At 49.8% G+C, this 18525-nt stretch overlaps 7 protein-coding genes across 7 annotated transcripts; 3 read left to right on the top strand and 4 right to left on the bottom strand.

The window, feature by feature from the left end:
- Window positions 1-448: 448 nt before the first annotated feature.
- Window positions 449-2461, top strand: BO87DRAFT_341860 (integral membrane family protein). Its single transcript, XM_025620719.1, has 9 exons — window positions 449-898; window positions 950-979; window positions 1035-1254; window positions 1362-1396; window positions 1444-1549; window positions 1595-1649; window positions 1699-1761; window positions 1821-1919; window positions 1974-2461. The coding sequence occupies exons 1-9, from the start codon at window positions 740-742 to the stop codon at window positions 2407-2409; spliced, it is 1203 nt and encodes a 400-aa protein (XP_025476308.1). The 5' UTR covers window positions 449-739; the 3' UTR covers window positions 2410-2461.
- Window positions 2462-2627: 166 nt separating this feature from the next.
- BO87DRAFT_366151 (protein kinase) lies at window positions 2628-4223 on the top strand (the record flags this gene model as incomplete). The annotated part of the gene is made up of 2 exons (XM_025621826.1): window positions 2628-3485; window positions 3553-4223. Exons 1-2 carry the CDS (start codon window positions 2942-2944, stop codon window positions 4221-4223), a joined length of 1215 nt encoding a protein of 404 aa, XP_025476307.1. The 5' UTR covers window positions 2628-2941.
- Window positions 4224-5242: 1019 nt separating this feature from the next.
- On the bottom strand, window positions 5243-7054 carry BO87DRAFT_429267 (hexadecenal dehydrogenase; the record flags this gene model as incomplete). Its single annotated transcript, XM_025627488.1, has 4 exons — window positions 5243-5610; window positions 5662-6461; window positions 6582-6812; window positions 6909-7054. 4 exons carry the CDS (start codon window positions 7052-7054, stop codon window positions 5243-5245), a joined length of 1545 nt encoding a protein of 514 aa, XP_025476306.1.
- Window positions 7055-7860: 806 nt separating this feature from the next.
- BO87DRAFT_389802 (isocitrate lyase 1) lies at window positions 7861-9706 on the bottom strand (the record flags this gene model as incomplete). Its single annotated transcript, XM_025624905.1, has 5 exons — window positions 7861-8221; window positions 8279-8831; window positions 8885-9227; window positions 9282-9437; window positions 9503-9706. 5 exons carry the CDS (start codon window positions 9704-9706, stop codon window positions 7861-7863), a joined length of 1617 nt encoding a protein of 538 aa, XP_025476305.1.
- Window positions 9707-9729: 23 nt separating this feature from the next.
- BO87DRAFT_379496 (uncharacterized protein) lies at window positions 9730-10205 on the top strand. Its single transcript, XM_025624054.1, has one exon. The coding sequence runs from the start codon at window positions 9961-9963 to the stop codon at window positions 10132-10134; it is 174 nt and encodes a 57-aa protein (XP_025476304.1). The 5' UTR covers window positions 9730-9960; the 3' UTR covers window positions 10135-10205.
- A 1762-nt stretch (window positions 10206-11967) lies between these two features.
- On the bottom strand, window positions 11968-14434 carry BO87DRAFT_389801 (alpha,alpha-trehalase; the record flags this gene model as incomplete). Its single annotated transcript, XM_025624904.1, has 5 exons — window positions 11968-12094; window positions 12164-13902; window positions 13966-14087; window positions 14161-14236; window positions 14309-14434. The coding sequence occupies 5 exons, from the start codon at window positions 14432-14434 to the stop codon at window positions 11968-11970; spliced, it is 2190 nt and encodes a 729-aa protein (XP_025476303.1).
- A 1048-nt stretch (window positions 14435-15482) lies between these two features.
- BO87DRAFT_379494 (putative potassium uptake transporter) lies at window positions 15483-18419 on the bottom strand. The gene is made up of 11 exons (XM_025624053.1): window positions 18309-18419; window positions 18132-18252; window positions 17917-18053; window positions 17657-17846; window positions 17464-17597; window positions 17368-17409; window positions 16984-17316; window positions 16809-16923; window positions 16038-16752; window positions 15943-15986; window positions 15483-15887 (listed from the first exon to the last, which is right to left on the bottom strand). The coding sequence occupies exons 1-11, from the start codon at window positions 18343-18345 to the stop codon at window positions 15611-15613; spliced, it is 2145 nt and encodes a 714-aa protein (XP_025476302.1). The 5' UTR covers window positions 18346-18419; the 3' UTR covers window positions 15483-15610.
- Between the last annotated feature and the right edge of the window lie 106 nt (window positions 18420-18525).

The raw sequence follows: 18525 nt of genomic DNA, 5'->3' as shown, positions 1-18525 counted from the left end.
CAAGTGCTGTGCCGCCGGAGATTTCCGCTCGCAATGACAGCAATAAACAGATTCGAGTACACGTACTTTTACAGGGGAATCGCCAGGGGTTCTGCGTTCGGCCTGTGTTTGGTGTGTGGGACTCCAAGCTGATGCGCGGATGGCACGATGTCAGCTCCACTCACAAACGTTGTTGAGCCGTTCCGAGGTTCTACCTGAGCGTTCAAGGTTCAACACATGGAGATGAACTATCCCATTGGTCATGTTCCTGTTCAGCCGTCCTTAATGCCTCGGACATACTGTAGAGACCGTGACCTATTGGAGGCCTTCCCAGGGGGCCAACTGGGTCCTCTCGCCGAGATTAAGCGAAATTGATTAGTTTGTACCTGACAGATGAAGGTGGCAGAGCTGAACTGGACGGGACGATTGCGGCATGGACAACGAAGCAGATGGTTAGCAGTTCTAGCATCGGAGATCCTGGTAGTGGGATCCTTTACCACCGGAATCCAGAGCAGCAAGAAATCCTAGCTTCCTAGACATTCCTCTAGTTCCCTAGCGTTAATTTTCATTGCGACGCTCCTGGAGAAGGATTGCAAGCATACGGCAGGCAGAATAGGCCGCTAGCTCGTGTGGAAGGCTTTCGCAAGCTCTGATCCTGCGATCTGGGTGACCCGATGCTATATCGCCCATTTGCCCCCTCTGTTTTCCAAGGACACTCATGATCGTACCATGACAAGCATACCCCAGTTTAAGTGCGACTATGGCGGCTAATTCTCATCTGGGGGGCGCGGGCTTGCCTGATGTGAGCCAGGGACCCCAGATCTTGGCAGCTACATCGATCACCACGGCTTTTGCATTACTCACGGTCCTAGCCCGGCTGTATGTCCGTGTGTTTTTCATCCGAAATGTTGGGCCCGATGTGAGTATAGGACAAAAAGCAGCCAGAGAATGGACACTGACCTGCAGCTAGGATTATGTCATGGTGTTGACAATGGCACTTGTAACCTCCCCTCCCGACGCTCCAGCAGCCTGGAATCTGACATTGACGCCCATAGTCACTCGGTGGATTTGCTGTGATAATACCAGAGGTCATATATGGTGCAGGAAGACATACGGTCTATGTGGAAAATACGGCCTCGATAGCGACACACCTGAATTTCGCCACTCAGGGTATCTATATGTGGGCAATAGGGCTCGTCAAGATCTCCATTGGACTGTTTCTCTTGCGCTTTGCCCCGCGACGGGGCTATAAGATATTCATCTGGGTAGTAATGGGTATGTCATGAACCTAGCTGTACGCTGGATACTTGCAGGAAGATGGGAACTGCTTGATCAGCTAGTCCTGCTCTGTCTATTCCATCAAATGCTAATGAATGTTCCAGTGGTCATGCTACTCTATACCATAATATGCTTTCTTGTTTGTCACTCCCGTCCTGTTTAATGAATTACTACTAATGATGGCAGACACTCATGTTTGAGTGTAAAGATATCCGATCTATCTGGGAGGAGAATGTGAAATCACAGTGTTTCACATCCTCACAGCTCCTGAAATTGAGCTACATAAATACCGGTAGGGAACTTGCTCGGATTCTCAGGACATTGCTAACGATCCCAGCTCTAAATATCCTGACAGATCTCATATTTGCCATTCTACCGGCGATAATGCTACGGTTCGTCCTCATCCTAAAACTGCACGATTTCTCCAACTAACGGCCACAGACACCTGCAGGTTAACCGACGTGTGAAAGCCTCGTTGGTCTGCATATTGGGACTTGGGATATTGTAAGCAACCAATATATTCCCCCCTTCACCCATAACTACATCCTCTAACCAAACGTCAGTGCCTGCGCCGCAGCAATTGTTAAGCTTTCTGTCCTGCCCAACTATGGTCGCACCGGCGACCTCTTATGGGACTACTCCACCCTCACAATCTGGGTCGTGTTCGTCAACCTCCCTACTCTTATAACCACACAGACTAACAAATCCTATGACAGCGTCGAATCCAACATGGGCATCATAGCAGGCAGCTTACCCACTCTGAAGCCCCTCTTCAAGCAATTCCTAGGCACATATGGATCCCAAACAAAAACACGGCGCTACACATACGGTAGCAAGAAGTACCGACTACAATCGTTGTCCCCATCTTACCCACAGCCATCCGTCCGCAGCAGACCACTCAGCGTGCTGGACCCGGACGATTTGGATGAAGGCGATCCCCGTGCTGCCCAGAGAAACTCCAAGTACGGAACAACAATGACCAAATACCACTACCGCGATGGCAGTCACACCAGCGAGGAATACATCCTGACCCGTCAAGAATCAGCGGGAATCGTGCTCACGACAGAGGTGGTAGTCACACATACTACAGCGGAAGAGGTAATACGAAACAACCGTGGGAAAAGGACACAGTCACCCAACGAGGAGGTATAATATTACAGTCACTTCCACTACCTACTTAAATACCATATCATCAATACTTCCCTACTATCAAACCATATTTACATAGACCTGCCAACAACACTTCAATCCCACATCTACCTCCAACCCACCCCAATACAATAAGTCATCGAAAATAAACCCCTACCCCCACATTCTTCGGCACCTCCGCAATCACAGGCCCCAGTCTCCCCCTCAACGCCACTCCAAACGCCTCATCAATCCGTCGCGGCAACTCCTTCACAGTTCACACTCCTCACTCGCACATCCCACTTCGTACAAAACCTCGTCATCCCCAACACATGCGAATGGACCAGTGAATTTACTTCGCAAGTGTGTCAGCCTGCTAGATTTGTTTGAACGTTCATGTATTACGGCTAAATTGATCTTTGTACCAAACCAACAATAATACAAGCGCCATCCTCCTTGAACAAGTTTCTCACCTCCATCTCTCACCTCCGTATCGGTTCCCCCAAAATCTACTGCCATCGAAGTACCCTCGAGTGGCACGACAGGTGTGATCGGAATGACAGCAGCCACTCAATACTGCAACCAAGATGGTAAGGAAGACTTCGGCGACTTTGTACGCAATGAAGACGAGGAAATGGACCTGGAAGAGGTTGCCGAGCCCTGGGAAAGATATGATAAAACGAGAACATCAGATGTCTTCTATCCAATCCGCCTTGGAGACCTGATCAATGAGAGGTACCTGGTAGAGCATAAGCTTGGATCCGGCGGCTTCTCGACTGTCTGGATGGCCCATGACCAACAAAATAGCAGGAACGTTGCCCTCAAGATTATGTTCGCAGGAGAATCGGGTGAAAATGAAATCCGCCTGCAGGACGAAATCATTCGGAATGTGCGTGATGCCTCTCATTTGATGACGTATCTGGAAACCTTTCTACTTCCGGGAGATGGATGTCACCATACGGTTCAAGTATTTCCTTTAATGGGCCCATGTCTTTACTGTCCGAACGTGAGAAAAATGTCCATGACTACTCGCATGTCCGCCGCTCTGCAATTGCTCGAGGCGTTGGAGAATTTACACGAGGCCGGAATAGTCCACCGTGGTGAGTGACACCGAAACGATCCTGCTCTTTTCTCTATTCGCCCGCATGTTGATGTTTTATTCAACAGACTTGAATGAGAGAAATTGTATGTGGGGAATGCAACCCCTCCACCATCTACCCAGGAGTGCCAAATACAAGGCATTGGGTCGGCCATTGAAGCAAACAATACCGGTGGACGAACTCTGGAAGGAAGGGGAGCTCATTGGACCTGCTAAAATCCCCCAAAGCCTACAAATCCAGAAATTCCATCTCGGTGACTTTGGTCTGGCAAAGAAACTGAGCGACCCCGTGACTCCACGTGGCTATCCACCATTACAATATTGCTCCCCGGACCGCCTGCATAGACAAGATCCCAGTCCTGCCTGCGACATGTGGAGTTATATGATCCTCTTTTCGGAACTTTACCTTGGCAACGTGCTTTTTTCTACGTTTTTCAATGGTGGAATTATTGGTGGTTTCGTGTTGTCTTTAGGTCCTCTGCCCGAGGAGTGGAAGGGACGATATACTCATCCCGAGAGCCGTGATTCCTGGTATGACCAAAACCAAACTCCCGATCCCAAATGGACTCTTGAGTCTAGAATTGCAAGTTTTCGTCCCGACGCCGACCCAGTGGAGCGGAGCCATGTGCTTTCTATTATGTCTCGTGTGTTCACTTATGACCCGGCGAAGGGTCTGACCGCAACCCAGCTTCTGCGGGACCCTTCGTTTAGAGCTATTATGGAAATTTATGGTTGTTGATACCAGGTTCTTTGTGCTTTTTACTATTGACGGGTTTGGAATGTTAGTGTCTCTGCTATGTATATCTCTTCATTGATCCTTTAGAGTAAAGATAGTTTGTTACTTAGTTTGTTTATGTAAATTATCAAGTACTAACTGATATGGCTGGCTGAATATACTATATTCAAGTGTCTAAAACAGAATTTAGTCCCGGAGACTTCAATTATACTTGGAAGGTCATGAGGGTTTGTAATCTCCTTATTCATGATGATATAAAGGACCCTTGCCTGGTGATAGTTCTATCAATATGTCACCTGCGGCTAAGGATAGCGTCACGTCTACTAACAAGGCTACTCTTCTCCATCTGTATGATCCACACTCGACTTCCTAAGCGAGCTAGCTACTCCGAATTATTACCTGATTGATGAAGATCGACATAAACCACTCACTTGAGTTAGATAGCTTCACTACTACTCCGTATGTACATGCCTACCCACCCACCTACCTCGTCATGTTCGCATACTTTCAGCTATATAGATCATCTTACATACATGGTGAATCAATCCCCATCCCAAACAAGAACAGACCAAAAGGAGAAGGAAAAAAAAGGAAATGATCAACGAATGGCACACGGCCATATAGTCGTCCAAAAGCAAGACTAACTCCGAATAGAAGACCGAATCAGGTAAAGATATGCTGGCGCAATTAGAGCTTCGCCAATCGGCGCTCGAGCACTTGACGTGCGATATAAGCCACTAATCATAGATATGTAAGTAAATGCTCGTACATCGTCTGAACGTTAAGCAAAACATTATGTGTAGAACATTAAGCAATATTATCAATAGATATTATGTTTAGTGTATATGTAAATTACGTATCCAGGGTATCGGGGTATCCAATTAACGTGGAAGCGACGTGCGGGATAATTCACTCTCGGTCTGAAGGGGATGCGGAGGTAAGAAGTCTGGCATATCAAACAACGATACGCAGTGGATAGAGCGGGTGTAGCAGAAAAACGACAGTTGACGATAGTAAAAGAATCACTCACCAGCAGCAACAACAGTGGCACGAGCAGCACCAGACTTGGCACTGCCACCACCAAGAGTCAAAAAGTATCTGAGCCAGCTCAGCTGGACCTTCTTGCAGTCGCGGTCAAAGTCGGGAATCAAAGTAGTAGCCTTCTTGAAAAGCTCCTCCTTGCCGTTGTAGGGCGGGTAGCGGATGGCGAGGAAGCTTTCGATCCAGCTAGGGCTAGTGGTGATTGTGCGACGGTGCACAAAGACATCGAAACTGGCCTTACCCCGGTAAGCACCCTGACCGCTCTCGCCAACACCACCGAAGGGGAGGGTGGGGATGTGCAGGGCGGCGTCGTTGACGGCAACACCGCCGGAGCGGGTCTGTGACAGGACTGCAGCACGTTAGTATTTCAAGTTGTACGGTATAATGTCCAGAAACATACTCTTCTCAACTTCAGCCTTGGAACCGAACGGGTAGAGTCCCAGAGGCGTGGACTGGACGCCGTTGGCGATCTGGACAGCCTGCTCGACGCTGTCAACAGGCAGGATAGGAATGAGAGGACCAAAGCTCTCTTGTGTGATCATGGAGTCTTCTGGCGAGTCAACCACAACAACGGTGGGTTCGATGAAGCGCTCCTTTTCGTCCATGCTGCCACCCATGACAATCTTGCCCTTGGTGTTGTCAATCATGCCCTTAATACGGTGGAAAGAAGCATCGTCAATGATATGGGAGAAGTCCGCAGAGCCCTTGGCACCCTGGGGGTAGAACTCCTTGTAAACCTTTTTGAACTCCTCCACGACAGCATCGACAAGCGGCCTCTCGACCAACAGGTAGTTCTGGGACGTGCAGAGCTGACCAGCGTTCATCAGCTTAGGCCAGAATAGTCTGCGCGCGACCAGTCGGGGGTCGGCATTCTTGGAGATGATGGCGGGGTTGATGCCACCCAGCTCCAGAACAATAGGGGTGAGGTTAGGAGCCGCTGCCTTAGCGATGATGCGACCGACATTAGCACTGCCGGTGAAGAAGATCTTGTCCCAGCGTTCGGCCAACAAGGCCTGAGTCTCGGGGATAGCACCCTGAACGATGGTGTAGGCGGAGGGGTCAAGAGCAGCCTCAATAATCTGCTGGATGACCACCGCACAGTTGGAGGACTTTTCACTAGGCTTGATGACAACGGTGTTACCCGCCGCGATAGCGCCAATAACTGGACCCAGCGTCAACTGGAAAGGGTAGTTGAAAGCACTGACCCCATAACGGTCGCCGTTAGCCTTGTCTCAAACCCCAACCAAAACAAAATAGGGGGAGGGGAGAAATTTTTGTTGAAAATCCCACAGAAATGAAAAACGAAAAGGAAAAACATACCCAATAACCAAGACGCAACCCAAAGGATCCTTGCGGATCTTGGGACTGGTAAACTTAAAGGTGAGGTCGATATCTTCGGCCTTCTCATCCTTGACCCATTTGGGGAGATTGCGGCAAACGAAGACAATGTCATTAAGCAGCCAGGTACTCTCAGCCATGACGGCCTCAAAAAGAGGCCGGTTCAGATCGAGACGCAAAGCCTCATGGATCTCGTCGACACGATCCTTGATGCTATTGCGTGCAGTAGACTAATTAGCTACATATTAAAGCCATGCGGGGAGCTACCCGAAAGGTAGTGAAATAAGGTACTTTGGGACAGCAACTCACGCCCAGTAAAGCTTCCGGAGCTGGACCAGCCGGTACTCCACATCGCGAGTGGTGTGTTCATGGAAGGTCTTGCGGCAGCGAGAGACGCGTTCAGCGACCTCGTCAACAGGAGTATACTCCAAAGGAGGGATTTCAATGGCACCCATGGTGAGTAAATTAAAGTGGTGGAGAGAGAGGGGGGAAGGGATGAAGATGACAGGAGGGAGGGAGGGAATAATGGGAACAGGAGGAGAGGAACGAAGGATCAAAAAAGGCGGAAGTTCAGCCGGGAAGACTAGTAGATTAAGAAGGAATCCGAATGCGGAGCTCTTGTTTCTGACAAGCCCCTGATTCTTCAGAAACACGAGTGCCCTTATCTACTCCTATGAGTAATGAGTAATGGAATACGAAGAAACAACTGGGAAGTGAGGATGTTCGTCAGGCCAGATAATATAATGCGCAGCAGCCCAGCATTCCGCCGACCGAGGACCGGGTGGATTGGTGATCAGCAAATTCACCGAGCCGTTCATTTTTAGGGGCAGAAAAACCCCCCATGCATTCTCCGTCCATCATCCATTTCCGGGCACATGCCCTCCTTTTTTCCCCTCATCTGTTCCGCGGCACAACCGAGGACTTTTCCACTCGCAAGGTCTGCTTTTTACGAACGGAGAACCGTTGTTGGCCACTGCTCACATGTTACTAACTTATCCTTAACTAACAAATGACAGCTACGGGTTGAGTCATGCACGCGACCCACTTGCCTCGCAAGGGGTTCTGTTTGCGGATAGCTTAGGAGCTTATTTCCCCCTTGCTCATCACCCTCATCAACTTAATGTCAACGAACTATCACATTGTGGTATATACGATGATAAATCAAAAGCTAGCTCACGGGAACAATGGAGACAATGAACAATATAGAAAACAAAAGCAAATATGCAGATCTGCAGTCAGCCACCAACTCACCCCTCCATCATCAGTGCTTGAACTGATCCTCCGTGACACCCTTGCCCATAGCCGCCGTACTGCTGATGCCGCCCGTCACCATCTTCAACATATTATCCACGTAGTTGGCACCACTCCATTTCTGGTGAGTCACCACATCCACTCCCTGCTCCATCTCCGGTTCTTGCACCAACTCGCCGTACGCCCGCATTCCCTGCTTCGCGTACGCCTTGGCGAACTGATCCGTGATCAGCGCCGTCGTGTGCAGACCCGCCAGGGTGATGAACTGCCAGCAGTATCCCAGGGCTCCCAGACGCTTGATGTACGTCTCCTGCTCATCGCGCGGCATCGCCTTCTTCCAGTTGAACGAGGGCGACAGGTTGTACGCCAGCCTAAAGCGACAGGTTAGTGTCAAAGTCTACACTGAGGCAGATTAGGACAGCACTTACTTCTGCTCGGGCCACACGGCGTGCACGCCGTCGGCAAACTCCTTCGCCTGAGCATAGTCGGGCAGCTTGCTCTCCATCCAGATGAGATCCGCGAAAGGTCCATATGCAATGGCGCGGTTCACCGCACACTGGGTACCTCCCTGGTACCGGTAGAAGCCCTCCCGGGTGCGAGGGGCGTCCCAGTCCCAGTAGATGTCGACTCCAGTGATGTCCTTGGCGATAGCCCGGGCTTCGCGGTTGCTCTTGCCCTTGGCCTTCGTCAGGAACTCATCAATGAGGGCCTTCTTGTTACCAGAGGAGCCCTTGTTGATGGTGTCGATGACAGCTTCGCTGAACAGCTTCAGGCCAGCCTGGGCAGTCCACTGGTCTTCAATGGCCTGCAGCTCGTTTCCGTTCTTACCAGCCTGCTCCGCAGCCACCATGAGGTCGTTGAGGGGTTGGAGGTTAGGGTTCGTCGATCCCACGACGAAGGCGTGGTCACGGTAATCGATTGTGGAGGTAATGAGAGTGGCAGCTTCGGAGTCGGTTCGAGCAATGGCGAGCAGGTCGGTGCCTGGATAAAGTCAGTCGAATCTATGCGGATGAGTAAATCATGATGCTACTCACCCATGATATCCGCCTGCGCACGGATAGCCACCAGACGGTTGATGTGTTCGCTGATAGGCACAAGCACCTTTCCGGCCATGTGGCCGCACTTCTTGGTACCCGGAGCCTGATCTTCAATGTGAATACCAGCAGCACCGCGCTCAACGAACAGCTTGGTCAGCTTCATCACAGCCGTCAAGCCACCATGTCCGGTATCAGCATCCGCAATGATGGGGCGCAGGTAGTCCACATTTGCCACCTTGCCACGCTGCTCCTTGGGGGTGGTGATGCGTTCCTCGCGCTGTTTCCGGTCATGGAACAGCTGAGCCAAGAACAGCTGGTTGACCTTGTTGGGGACGGTGTTCTAACTCGAGTCTTAGCAGTGATCTCACAATTACCAACATCCTCTGAGACCTACCATGGGGTAGTCGGCAAGATCGGGAGAGGGTTCATCGGTGGACGAGGCGGTGGAGGAGCTCTGCCATCCAGAGACGTAGACGGTGTCGAGGTATTTGGCCATTTGGGTGAGCATTGTGGGCTCGAGACAGCCATAGGTGAAGCTAGGTACTTTGTTCTGCGGAAGAGAGAGGTAAGCTCATGATTGACCTAACCACCACCACACAGCAGGGACATGCGAACCTCGAAATTGCTCTCCAAGATCTTCCACAGCTTCTTGCTCATAGCATTGGAAGGATACTCAATCTTCAGGGTACCACGCTTGGCCACAATCTGCTCAGCAGTAAAAGGGCGCTTGGTGTGTCTCCATCTGGAGTCCTGCCACCACTTCTGGACGGCCTGGACATCGTCCAGATACTTCCGGTCTTCTTCTTCAAAGGAAGCCATGATGATGTGTGGTATAGCCGAAAAGGGGGGGGGGGGGGTAGTATAAGCAAAGATCTAAATTGATGCAAATGGATATAGTATAATACAATGTATCCAACAATGTTCACATACAACCGACAAGAAAGACAAGAGAGGAGAGAGTAGAGGGAAGAGAGAGAGAAAGAGAAGAAAAGGATACAGTCAAATAAAGTCAACCACCAAAGAAGAAAACCGGAATCACAAGCCAAAGAGGAAAACACCCAGCTACTTAAAGCATGCGCCATAAATTCCCTCGATGCGTCACAAGTCATTGGGCCACCCAGCAATCAGCACAAGGTTGGTCGGTAAACATTCGGTTCAGCGGGACAAGAAGGAAAGAATGGCCAAGGGCCAAGGGGACAGTCAGCTTTGCCGCCCCCGGAGTATCTAATTTTCTTGCAACAAAATAAAACCGGGGGTGAGTCGAAAACAATTAGGTTGAACCAAGGGTTTCACAAGCCAAGTTTAGTGGAGGAGGCAGTCTCAGTAGTGAGTGAGTGGTTTTGGCTGGTTCGGAAGAGAGGATCGAGACCAGACGAAGATCCTCGGTCTAAAGGGACCAAGCCGAAAACAGGTCGCCACTCTGCAGTAGTTGGAATCAATTGTATGCAATAATTCTACTTTCTAGATTACTATTTTATTTTATTTCTTACGAGAATTAACTTGAATTGTTCTCATCTCAACTCCGACTACATAGACAGAACAAACCCTCTCCAACAAGCAGCTACATCGCATATAATTCAAATATCATAGTAAACTACCTAGCTACTTACCCCACGAAACAACCTCCCATAACCCCCCATAGTAACATAACAACATAAGTAAATGACGTTTGTCCACCTCCAGGCATAACTAAGTATGGAAGTAAGCATGTGCTCCGACTCTACCCATTTACAATACCATACCACTCCCGTCCCCCCAACCCTCCACCCCCATAGGTCCAATATCTATGATTCTACTTCCCCACTCCCGTATCCATACCCCTCAGGCATCAATACAACACGGGGAAGAAAATCAGCCTCGGCATCCCGCCACCCAATCAGCTGTCCATCTCATAGCCGATCCACGATCATAGAGTAACTGTCCCTTCCGTATAGTCTTCTTCATAGCCTTGAGGGGCCACGCAAGGTCGGGAAGTTAAGGAGATGGCGTTCCGAGTATTCTACAATCTCGTACTTGTTTGTTGTATGTGGAGGATTTCGGACGATGGCCGAGAATATTCATCGGTAGTTCATAAATGGATGGGGGTAATGTAACTGAGGGAGGAGTGCGTGGGTGTGTTTCGGAGATGGGGTGTTCTTGTGTTTTTGTCTACAGGGATAGTAGTATTACTACCTATAAGATGAGTGTGTGCAGATCTACTCCGTATACAAAGGTGCACTGCTATCTACTGGGGTGACTGGTTGGGTGGTAAGTTAGTATTCGGAGATTCTGGGGGCTGATGCATGGAGCTTTCAGCTGGGCTGGGGGTTGGGGGTTTCGGGGCTGCGTGGTCGTGTGTCAATTACTAGGACTACCACCTACGGTGTGAGCTTGGGGAAATGGATGGATGGATAAATTGGGAGGGATGGATGTCTGGGGGAAAAGAAAATAGCAGTATTGGGTTGTAGGTAGTTTAGAATGTATGTGTTTCATTCACATGTGAATTTGTCTGTGGGAGGTCATCCATCCATTCATTCATCTGACAGTCGTGATTTCTGACTCTGACTCAGACCAGACCCTGGATTGATCTCCGATCGTTGTTAGCTGCATCTGCTTACGGGGTAAAAGGAAAACCATCATTGTCATCCAAATCCGGAAGAATGCATTAACTACTACATACTATTTCTCGTTACTACCTAATCGTTTTATCGTGGACTTTGTGGCTGAAAACGCAAACCCGAACAATGAGCATCAAAAAGAACAATAACCCAAAAAAACAAACGCCACCTTCAAGAGGATTCGTCACTTCTACTCGAGATATGTCCACCTCGGAATAATAACAAGCTCCCTTCTCTCTCTCTTTGCATCAGCATAAATCAACTATTGAGTCAACTCAATCATAGCAGGCAATGCATCCTCTATAACCAAAAAGCCAAGATGTCCCCTCGTCCAACCCATTCTAAAGCTATGTAAACTGTGTCCGCATAACCCTTTTTCATTTTTGTGCTGAAAGTCGACAAGTGCCACGACGGGCGAAAACAAATAGCCGCGCTAAATGCAATCATGCTCTCTCCTTTCTTTGTCATCCTCGGATTCCAATTTTAGTAGTCTTGGACAGCCACCGCCTTGTTGTACGTTTCGTACGGCGTGATTGCGCCCAGGGCGCGTCGCTGATGGGCATTGAGTATTTCCAGTCCATACACGTAGCTGGCGTTGACCCATCCGAACCTAGAGAGATGACCGGGTTAGTGTTGCGTTCGCATGGTTATTACTCATCAGGGAGGGAACAACGCTTACCCTTCGCGGGGAGCCCCCTTGAAATCCACACCTTGGTTGCCGTACTCGGCATCCACTCGGTGTGGGTCAATAGGCCGGGTGACGTCGTACTTCTCGACCACCACGCCGTTGAAATCGACAAAGGCCTTGGTGATCATATACAGCCACTTGTATGCCAGGCGCTCGGCTTCCTCTTGGTAGCCATAGCGCATCAAACCTGTCCATGCCAGCATCTGCTGCGGTGCCCATCCGTACGGGTAATCCCATTGCCGGTTAGGCCGATCCAGGCCAACGGCACCCCGAGATTCTTCAGTTCCCGAGACCAGGCCTCCGTAGGCCTCGAACCGCTTGAGGGACTGCACCAACTGCGATGCTTGGTGGGGTGTCGCGAGACCAGCCCACATCGCCCAATAGGTGGTGGCACTCTCGTACGAGGTGCGCTCCTGCTTGGCAGTATCGTAGTCGAAATACATTCCCTTCTCCTCATCCCAGAGGTAAGTGTCCATACGCATCTTTCTTCTGCGTGCGCGACGGTCCCAGACCGAGGATGACTCGAATTGGATATCCTGGGTCGACGCTGTCCGGAATTCCTGCGGGATCTCGAGTTTGTCCTTGAAGTAGGTGCGGATGATGCGGGCAATGTCCACCTCGTACTTGTACAACAGTGAATTCAGATCGACGGTAGCCAGGTTGGCACAGACTCTCTCCAAACGGTAGCTGGTGTCATGTCCCGACTCTCGCACGGCCCTGTCGTGCAGGAAGTACTCGTCGAGCTCCGGCTCCAGGATCTTCCTTTCGTTGTAGGCCTCAACAAATTCTTCAAAGCTCATGCCGTGCTTCTCGGCATACGGAGTCAGAATATGAAGGAAATGAGTCGGCTCCGTCTCCGGAGGCACTCCTTCACCTTCAGGGCGATATCTGGAAAGACCAGAAACCGGATCATATCGCGGCTCGGCCGTCCAAACGCTATAGTACTCCTTGATTGCGGCAAGCGTCGCATTGCGAAGGAAATCCATTGCATCGGGCTCATTCTTGATCCGTTCATAGACACGCAAAGCCATGTCGGTCAAGAAAGGAGGCTGGGAACGCATGAGGTAGTACGAACGATTTGCGTTCAAGATCTTCCCGTAGTGCTTGATGCAGAAACAGAAGTTGATCACCATGCCTTTAGCCAGGTCGACTCTGTTGCTAACCAGCAGACCCAGAGACATCATATAGCTGTCCCAGTTATATAGCTCGTTGAACCTTCCTCCCGGGACCACGAAAGGAACTCCACTATACTCAGTCTTCCCCGTGGCTTCATCAACCTTCTTCTCCATGGCCAATGCCAGAAGACCGGGCTTATCATTCAGCCTCCTGGTATACTCCGGAGTAATATTCGAGTCCAACAACTGCACATCCAGGCGCAGCTCGGGATGCGCTTCCGCAATACCCTTGTAGTACTCAAGCTGCTCCGGGGCTCCCGGAGGGACGTAGACCCGGGGTCGTGGGTCGTCCGTCCAATCCTTGGGATCGCGACCAGCTTCAGCAATGTTATGTCCATCAATACGCCGTGTCAGGGCGTTCCAGAAGGAGTTCTTGATGAGACGAGAGAGCCGTGCGACAGGGTTCTCACTGAGACGGGCTTCATCGAGCACAATGTGTTTCCGACCGTAGTCCTGGGCGATTGTGAGCTCCTGAAGGAGATTGGAAAGCATGTATGTTCCTCGCAAGTCGAATCGGTTGTATCCCGAAGATGCAGCGGTTCCCACGGAGAATACCTGCAAGACAGTGCATTAGTGACTCGAAGTGGCCGTAATTTTTCGACATCCGACCACACATACCTTGGGGCCCACATCTTCTATCGTTATCTGCATGTTCCGATCTGTGTCTTCCCGCTCCAACAGACTGTGGAGCGTTGTGTCAACGTCAATGAGGAATTTGCGGGGAACGGCCGGCGTCTCATCTGTATACCCCGCGGGTTAGCCCACAATCCCTGGATAATTCGGAGAATTGATCTTTCGTTCTTTCATACGTACCATGACTCGCTCTTCTTGCGGGGAATTGGCCTCCGAGAAATTCTTGAATGTCATCCCGATTGAAAGATTTGAGAGTCTGTTCACAGGCGTGGGGTCAGCACAGCTGATTCTCAGCTTATCTTAGGGGAGCGGTAGAAACCGGACGTACCGAAGAGAATGCCCGCTTACGGTCTCTCATGCGAGCAATGTTATCCTCATCGCCATAGTAGACGTCGGGATCGGAGAATGGATCGAGAGACGTGTTGCGTCGATGCTGAGCACTTGGCGAGCTCATCGTCGGAAGATTGTGGGATGGTAGATAGAAGAGACGTTCGATGACAGGCCCGACAAACGAAAGGCTAGAGCGAAAACGGGGGATCCGAGCAGGGGTGGATGGATGGATGGGTTAAGGGGTGACACTGCGACACCAATTATTGAAGACGCTAGGCCCGTTCGTGGCGCTGTAACTCTTCTTGGACTCGAGACGGTACCCAAGAAAAAAAAAACTGAGGTTATGCTCTTCGTACCTCAGACAATCTCGCTAAAGCTGGGTAGGATGGTAGGACAAACAGTAGGGTATTGGGTAAGTAAGAGGATTGAGAGACAATGCAAGTACACGACAAAGGGAGTTTTTTGTGTAGGATGGATTGGCCACCAGCGGCGGTTCAGCTCCCGTGCGATTTGGGGGGGTACGTCACAACACCGGGTCTTCGGTTTGGCTGGTTCCTTTGAAGGTTTTTGTTTGTGTGCAATTCGGCGGTGTGTAACTCTCAATATATACTGGTTGAGATCGAAAACTTAAGGAAGAAAAAAAAGGAGAAGAAGTCTCAGTCTGTTGAATTTGTACTCTCCGCTAACAGGGGGGAATTTTGATTATCTATTATGATTATAATTGTTGTTTCTTGCCCGGATTGAGCGGCAGCACCCAACAGCATCCCATTGATGTAGAGAATGAAGTTCCCTTGGAGACTATGACGCCACGGGCCCGATGATGTCGCCGCTCCACTCAATTATTCCCCCCCTTCGGTATTTCCCTCGGCTGCCTCCGCCCTACTTGTGCTGCATTGAATGGACTCTGGAGATAAGTTGTTGGACAATTTAGGCCAAAAAAAAAAAGAATAAGGAGAAAATGTGAAGAAAAAGGAGTTATCCCAGAATAAAAAAAGCAATTACTGACAGATAACGAGTGGTCACGAGGACCAAACCAATAAAGCAAAAAATGAAGGAGGTCTGTGGGTCTCCGCGGCATCTGTTGGTCGAGCTCTTGACGTGGCACTCGATAGATATATCTCTAGTATGGAGCACACAGCAACAATGAAAGTGGGATGATCTTTCAGTCTATGTACATTCTAGATCTTCTTCGGTGTGGGACAGCCTGTACACACCCAAGACTCATTAACCTTTCACCTCCCCCGGCAAAGCAAGAAAGCCTGAAGAGAGTCGCCCAAACCCAAAAGACAAAGTTTTCCTGCTATCTGGTATGGGCTTTCTTCATCTTCATGTATCTGCTGTCCGTCGGATCCATACTGCGGATGCGTGGCAGGGAGATACTTGGTCGAGTTTCAACTTTATCATCCTCCACAAGGCGGTTGTTGGGGATGAGGATCGCGCGGTCGAGCTGATATGGCAGTCCACGGTGCCGTCCACGAATCATCATGGCACAGATGACTATCTTACTGAAGATATCGAACTGAGCGCTGAAGGAGGTGGAGGCGGTCGGGTATCCTAGACTTAGGCCGACGTTTCCGCTGTGCATACGTTAGGTACAACTACGCGCAGTAACCATGGCGTGGCTATACTCACTAGGCTGAGACGACTTCGAAAAATATCGCGAACACGGAGAATGCCTGTTGTCCAGGTCAGAGCGATGCTTCCAACGGTCAAGGAGGGTCACAAACCGGCTTCGTGGGGTCCATTATTTTCCCCGACTCTGCAATGCAGATGCACATGATTCCAAGGAAAATATACCACAAATCGAAGCTGAGTTGGTTTCGCATGTGCATTAAGACGTATCTCTTGCCGTCACCTTCGTCCATATCGGTTTCTGATGAAAATACCCCAATTGATTTTTCTTCATAGATGTTGGAGGCTCGTACACTGATAGCGATAGGGAACACCGAAATGTACATCATGACGAGTAAGCTGAATTGGACTGCCGGGTTCACGTCGGCAAGATTGAACGATGCTGTCCCCGTGTGCCGTGAAGATGCTGACTGAAAGATAGCTGCCGCCACACGAGGTCCGCCAGGTAGATCATTCACCGCAGGGTTGTCGAGATCAAGAACCATAATCAAGAGGACATCAACAAAATTCAACACAAAAATTATCCCGAAAAGGATCCATGTTGGCTTGCTGCGGAAGAGGAGCAAGTAGCACCGACGAGGGTACTTCAGCAAGAACTCCAGGGGCTCCTTAAGAGAAGAGCTCTCAGGGATACACTTGGACATGCCCCAGATGAGAAGTCGGAGGCAGCAAGGATATAAAGTGTTTCCAGCGTAAGCGAGAAAACTCATGAATAGCATAGGAAACACGGCATCATTGAATGATATCATGGAATCCGGAGTAAGTGTAAGTCCCAGGTTGCTAGTCATTGTCTGAGCCGAATAAATCGCCCTATACATATTAGACTATACAGATTGCCTGTAAGATTCATATATACCAGGACTTACCACCAGACTTCATTTTGACCGCATTCGTCGAGGTAGTCCCTATACTTGCGATTCGAATGCAAGATCCAAGGGACAAGACACACCACACCAATCACATGAAGCCCAACAAAATAACCTTTTGATGATAGATGAGCCCGCTGAACACAGAAGAGGGAACGAAGCTGTATATACGCACCGATCACAATTTTGAGGAGTAGTTTCAGGCTCCGGTACTCGATGCCACCAAGTCGCTCTCGGTCTGCAGCAGTCAGGTTGTGGAATTGCGAGTTCCTTCCAAGTGTTGCTTGTACGGAGAGCTCCGGCAGGTTTGCGTCTTTGGAGAGAGATATGGCCGGCCGCAGAGATGGCTCTCGGGCTCTGCTAGGTTGTTTCCCGATCACGAACAAAGACGATGCTACCCGCTCGAATGGTAAGCCACCGGTAGCGCTTCTACCATTCTCAGACAGGTCATCCGTATTTTCAGAGTTTCTCCGCTCAGTTTCGGCGTCCTCATCTTCCTCTTCGATGACTACCCGGTGTCAGACTGAGTGATTGCAACAGAGCTTGTAGTTAGGCTTACCGTCCTCACCCGGTCCTCGTTGGACTTCTGCTATCGGCACCCCTATTTCCTATGAGCTATTGCCTGGCCGTCAACGCGCCATGAAATTTAAGGTACCTCTGTCACGCTCTTGTGGTGAAGGGATGTAGAGCGCCTTGGTAGTGTCCGCAAAGGAGATACTCCGCGATAAACCAGCTGGCTGTGGATCTGAGCTGTCGTTTTCAGGTCGTACTCTTCCAGTGCTTCTAGGCCTATATGGCGATTAGAAATGCGATTCATAGCGACATCAAGTATCGGGCCACGTTCTCACCTTTCGGGTACCACATGACCAATTTTCGAGCCAACAAAGCGCTGGCCATCGTCGACATCCTTCTCTGTTGAGTCACCTGGTACGTTTTCTGACGTAGTAGGCTCACTCTGCCTCTGGGGATGCGCTTCAGGATCATAGCGAGCGGAATCATAGTTCGATGGGTTACTCTTTCGATCAAGGACACCAGGTGCTGTTGAAGTTCATCGCATCAGCGAGGATAAACATCGAGCAACCTAGCACTAGCTCGTGAAAGTACCTACCAATTTCTTTGAGGCGTTTCTCGAACCATAGCAAGCGGACAACCACCACCAGAATATTGATGAATCCGAGGTTCGAGACGATTGGAACAAAGTAGACGAAGAGTTGCTGGTAGAGCTTCAAGTCCTTAACGTCGACTCTAAAAATAATATCCACGTCAGACTATGCTCCTATGAGTCGACGGTAAGTAGCACGAATAAAGAAATGATCGACTAACGTGTTCAGCCCTGACTCGGTCGAAGAGCTTACACCGAAGAAGTATGCATCGATGGCGCGGAGATTGCCGTAGGGGTAAAGAACGACCAATCCCAAAAGACCCAGAAAAAGAATGTATGCATCTGTGCAGATAGATGAGCTATTTGTGCCACCAGTATTGCAATGATAGTCAACGCACAATGTAGAGTGATAAAATTAGCCTGCAGCTTCCACATACTGCGTCGCGGCAGGTATGCTCATAGATCGGGAACAAAACGATTCCGGCGCGGTAAGGGACAAGCCAATCACGAATACCAACACGCAATGACTGAAGAGACGAAACTAGAAAAGATTAGTTTACCCAAATTCGACAGCAATCTCAGACTCTTTACCGGGACTAGGATCTTGGGAGAGCC

The sequence above is a fragment of the Aspergillus neoniger genome (assembly GCF_003184625.1).
Source record: "Aspergillus neoniger CBS 115656 unplaced genomic scaffold BO87scaffold_33, whole genome shotgun sequence".
NCBI lineage: Eukaryota > Fungi > Ascomycota > Eurotiomycetes > Eurotiales > Aspergillaceae > Aspergillus > Aspergillus neoniger.
Note: the sequence above shows the minus strand (reverse complement) of the source record. Positions and strands in the feature narration are given on the sequence as shown.

Coding starts and splice junctions, on each gene's coding strand:
- BO87DRAFT_341860 (XM_025620719.1), top strand. CDS start 740: ATGGCGGCTAATTCTCATCTGGGGGGCGCGGGCTTGCCTGATGTGAGC. Junction 1,550..1,594: donor ATTGAGCTACATAAATACCG/GTAGGGAACTTG, acceptor TAACGATCCCAG/CTCTAAATATCCTGACAGAT. Junction 1,920..1,973: donor ACCCTCACAATCTGGGTCGT/GTTCGTCAACCT, acceptor ATCCTATGACAG/CGTCGAATCCAACATGGGCA.
- BO87DRAFT_379496 (XM_025624054.1), top strand. CDS start 9,961: ATGCGCCATAAATTCCCTCGATGCGTCACAAGTCATTGGGCCACCCAG.
- BO87DRAFT_379494 (XM_025624053.1), bottom strand. CDS start 18,345: ATGTGGAAGCTGCAGGCTAATTTTATCACTCTACATT. Junction 17,598..17,656: donor GGTCATGTGGTACCCGAAAG/GTGAGAACGTGG, acceptor ATCGCCATATAG/GCCTAGAAGCACTGGAAGAG. Junction 16,924..16,983: donor ACTCCTCAAAATTGTGATCG/GTGCGTATATAC, acceptor TATCATCAAAAG/GTTATTTTGTTGGGCTTCAT.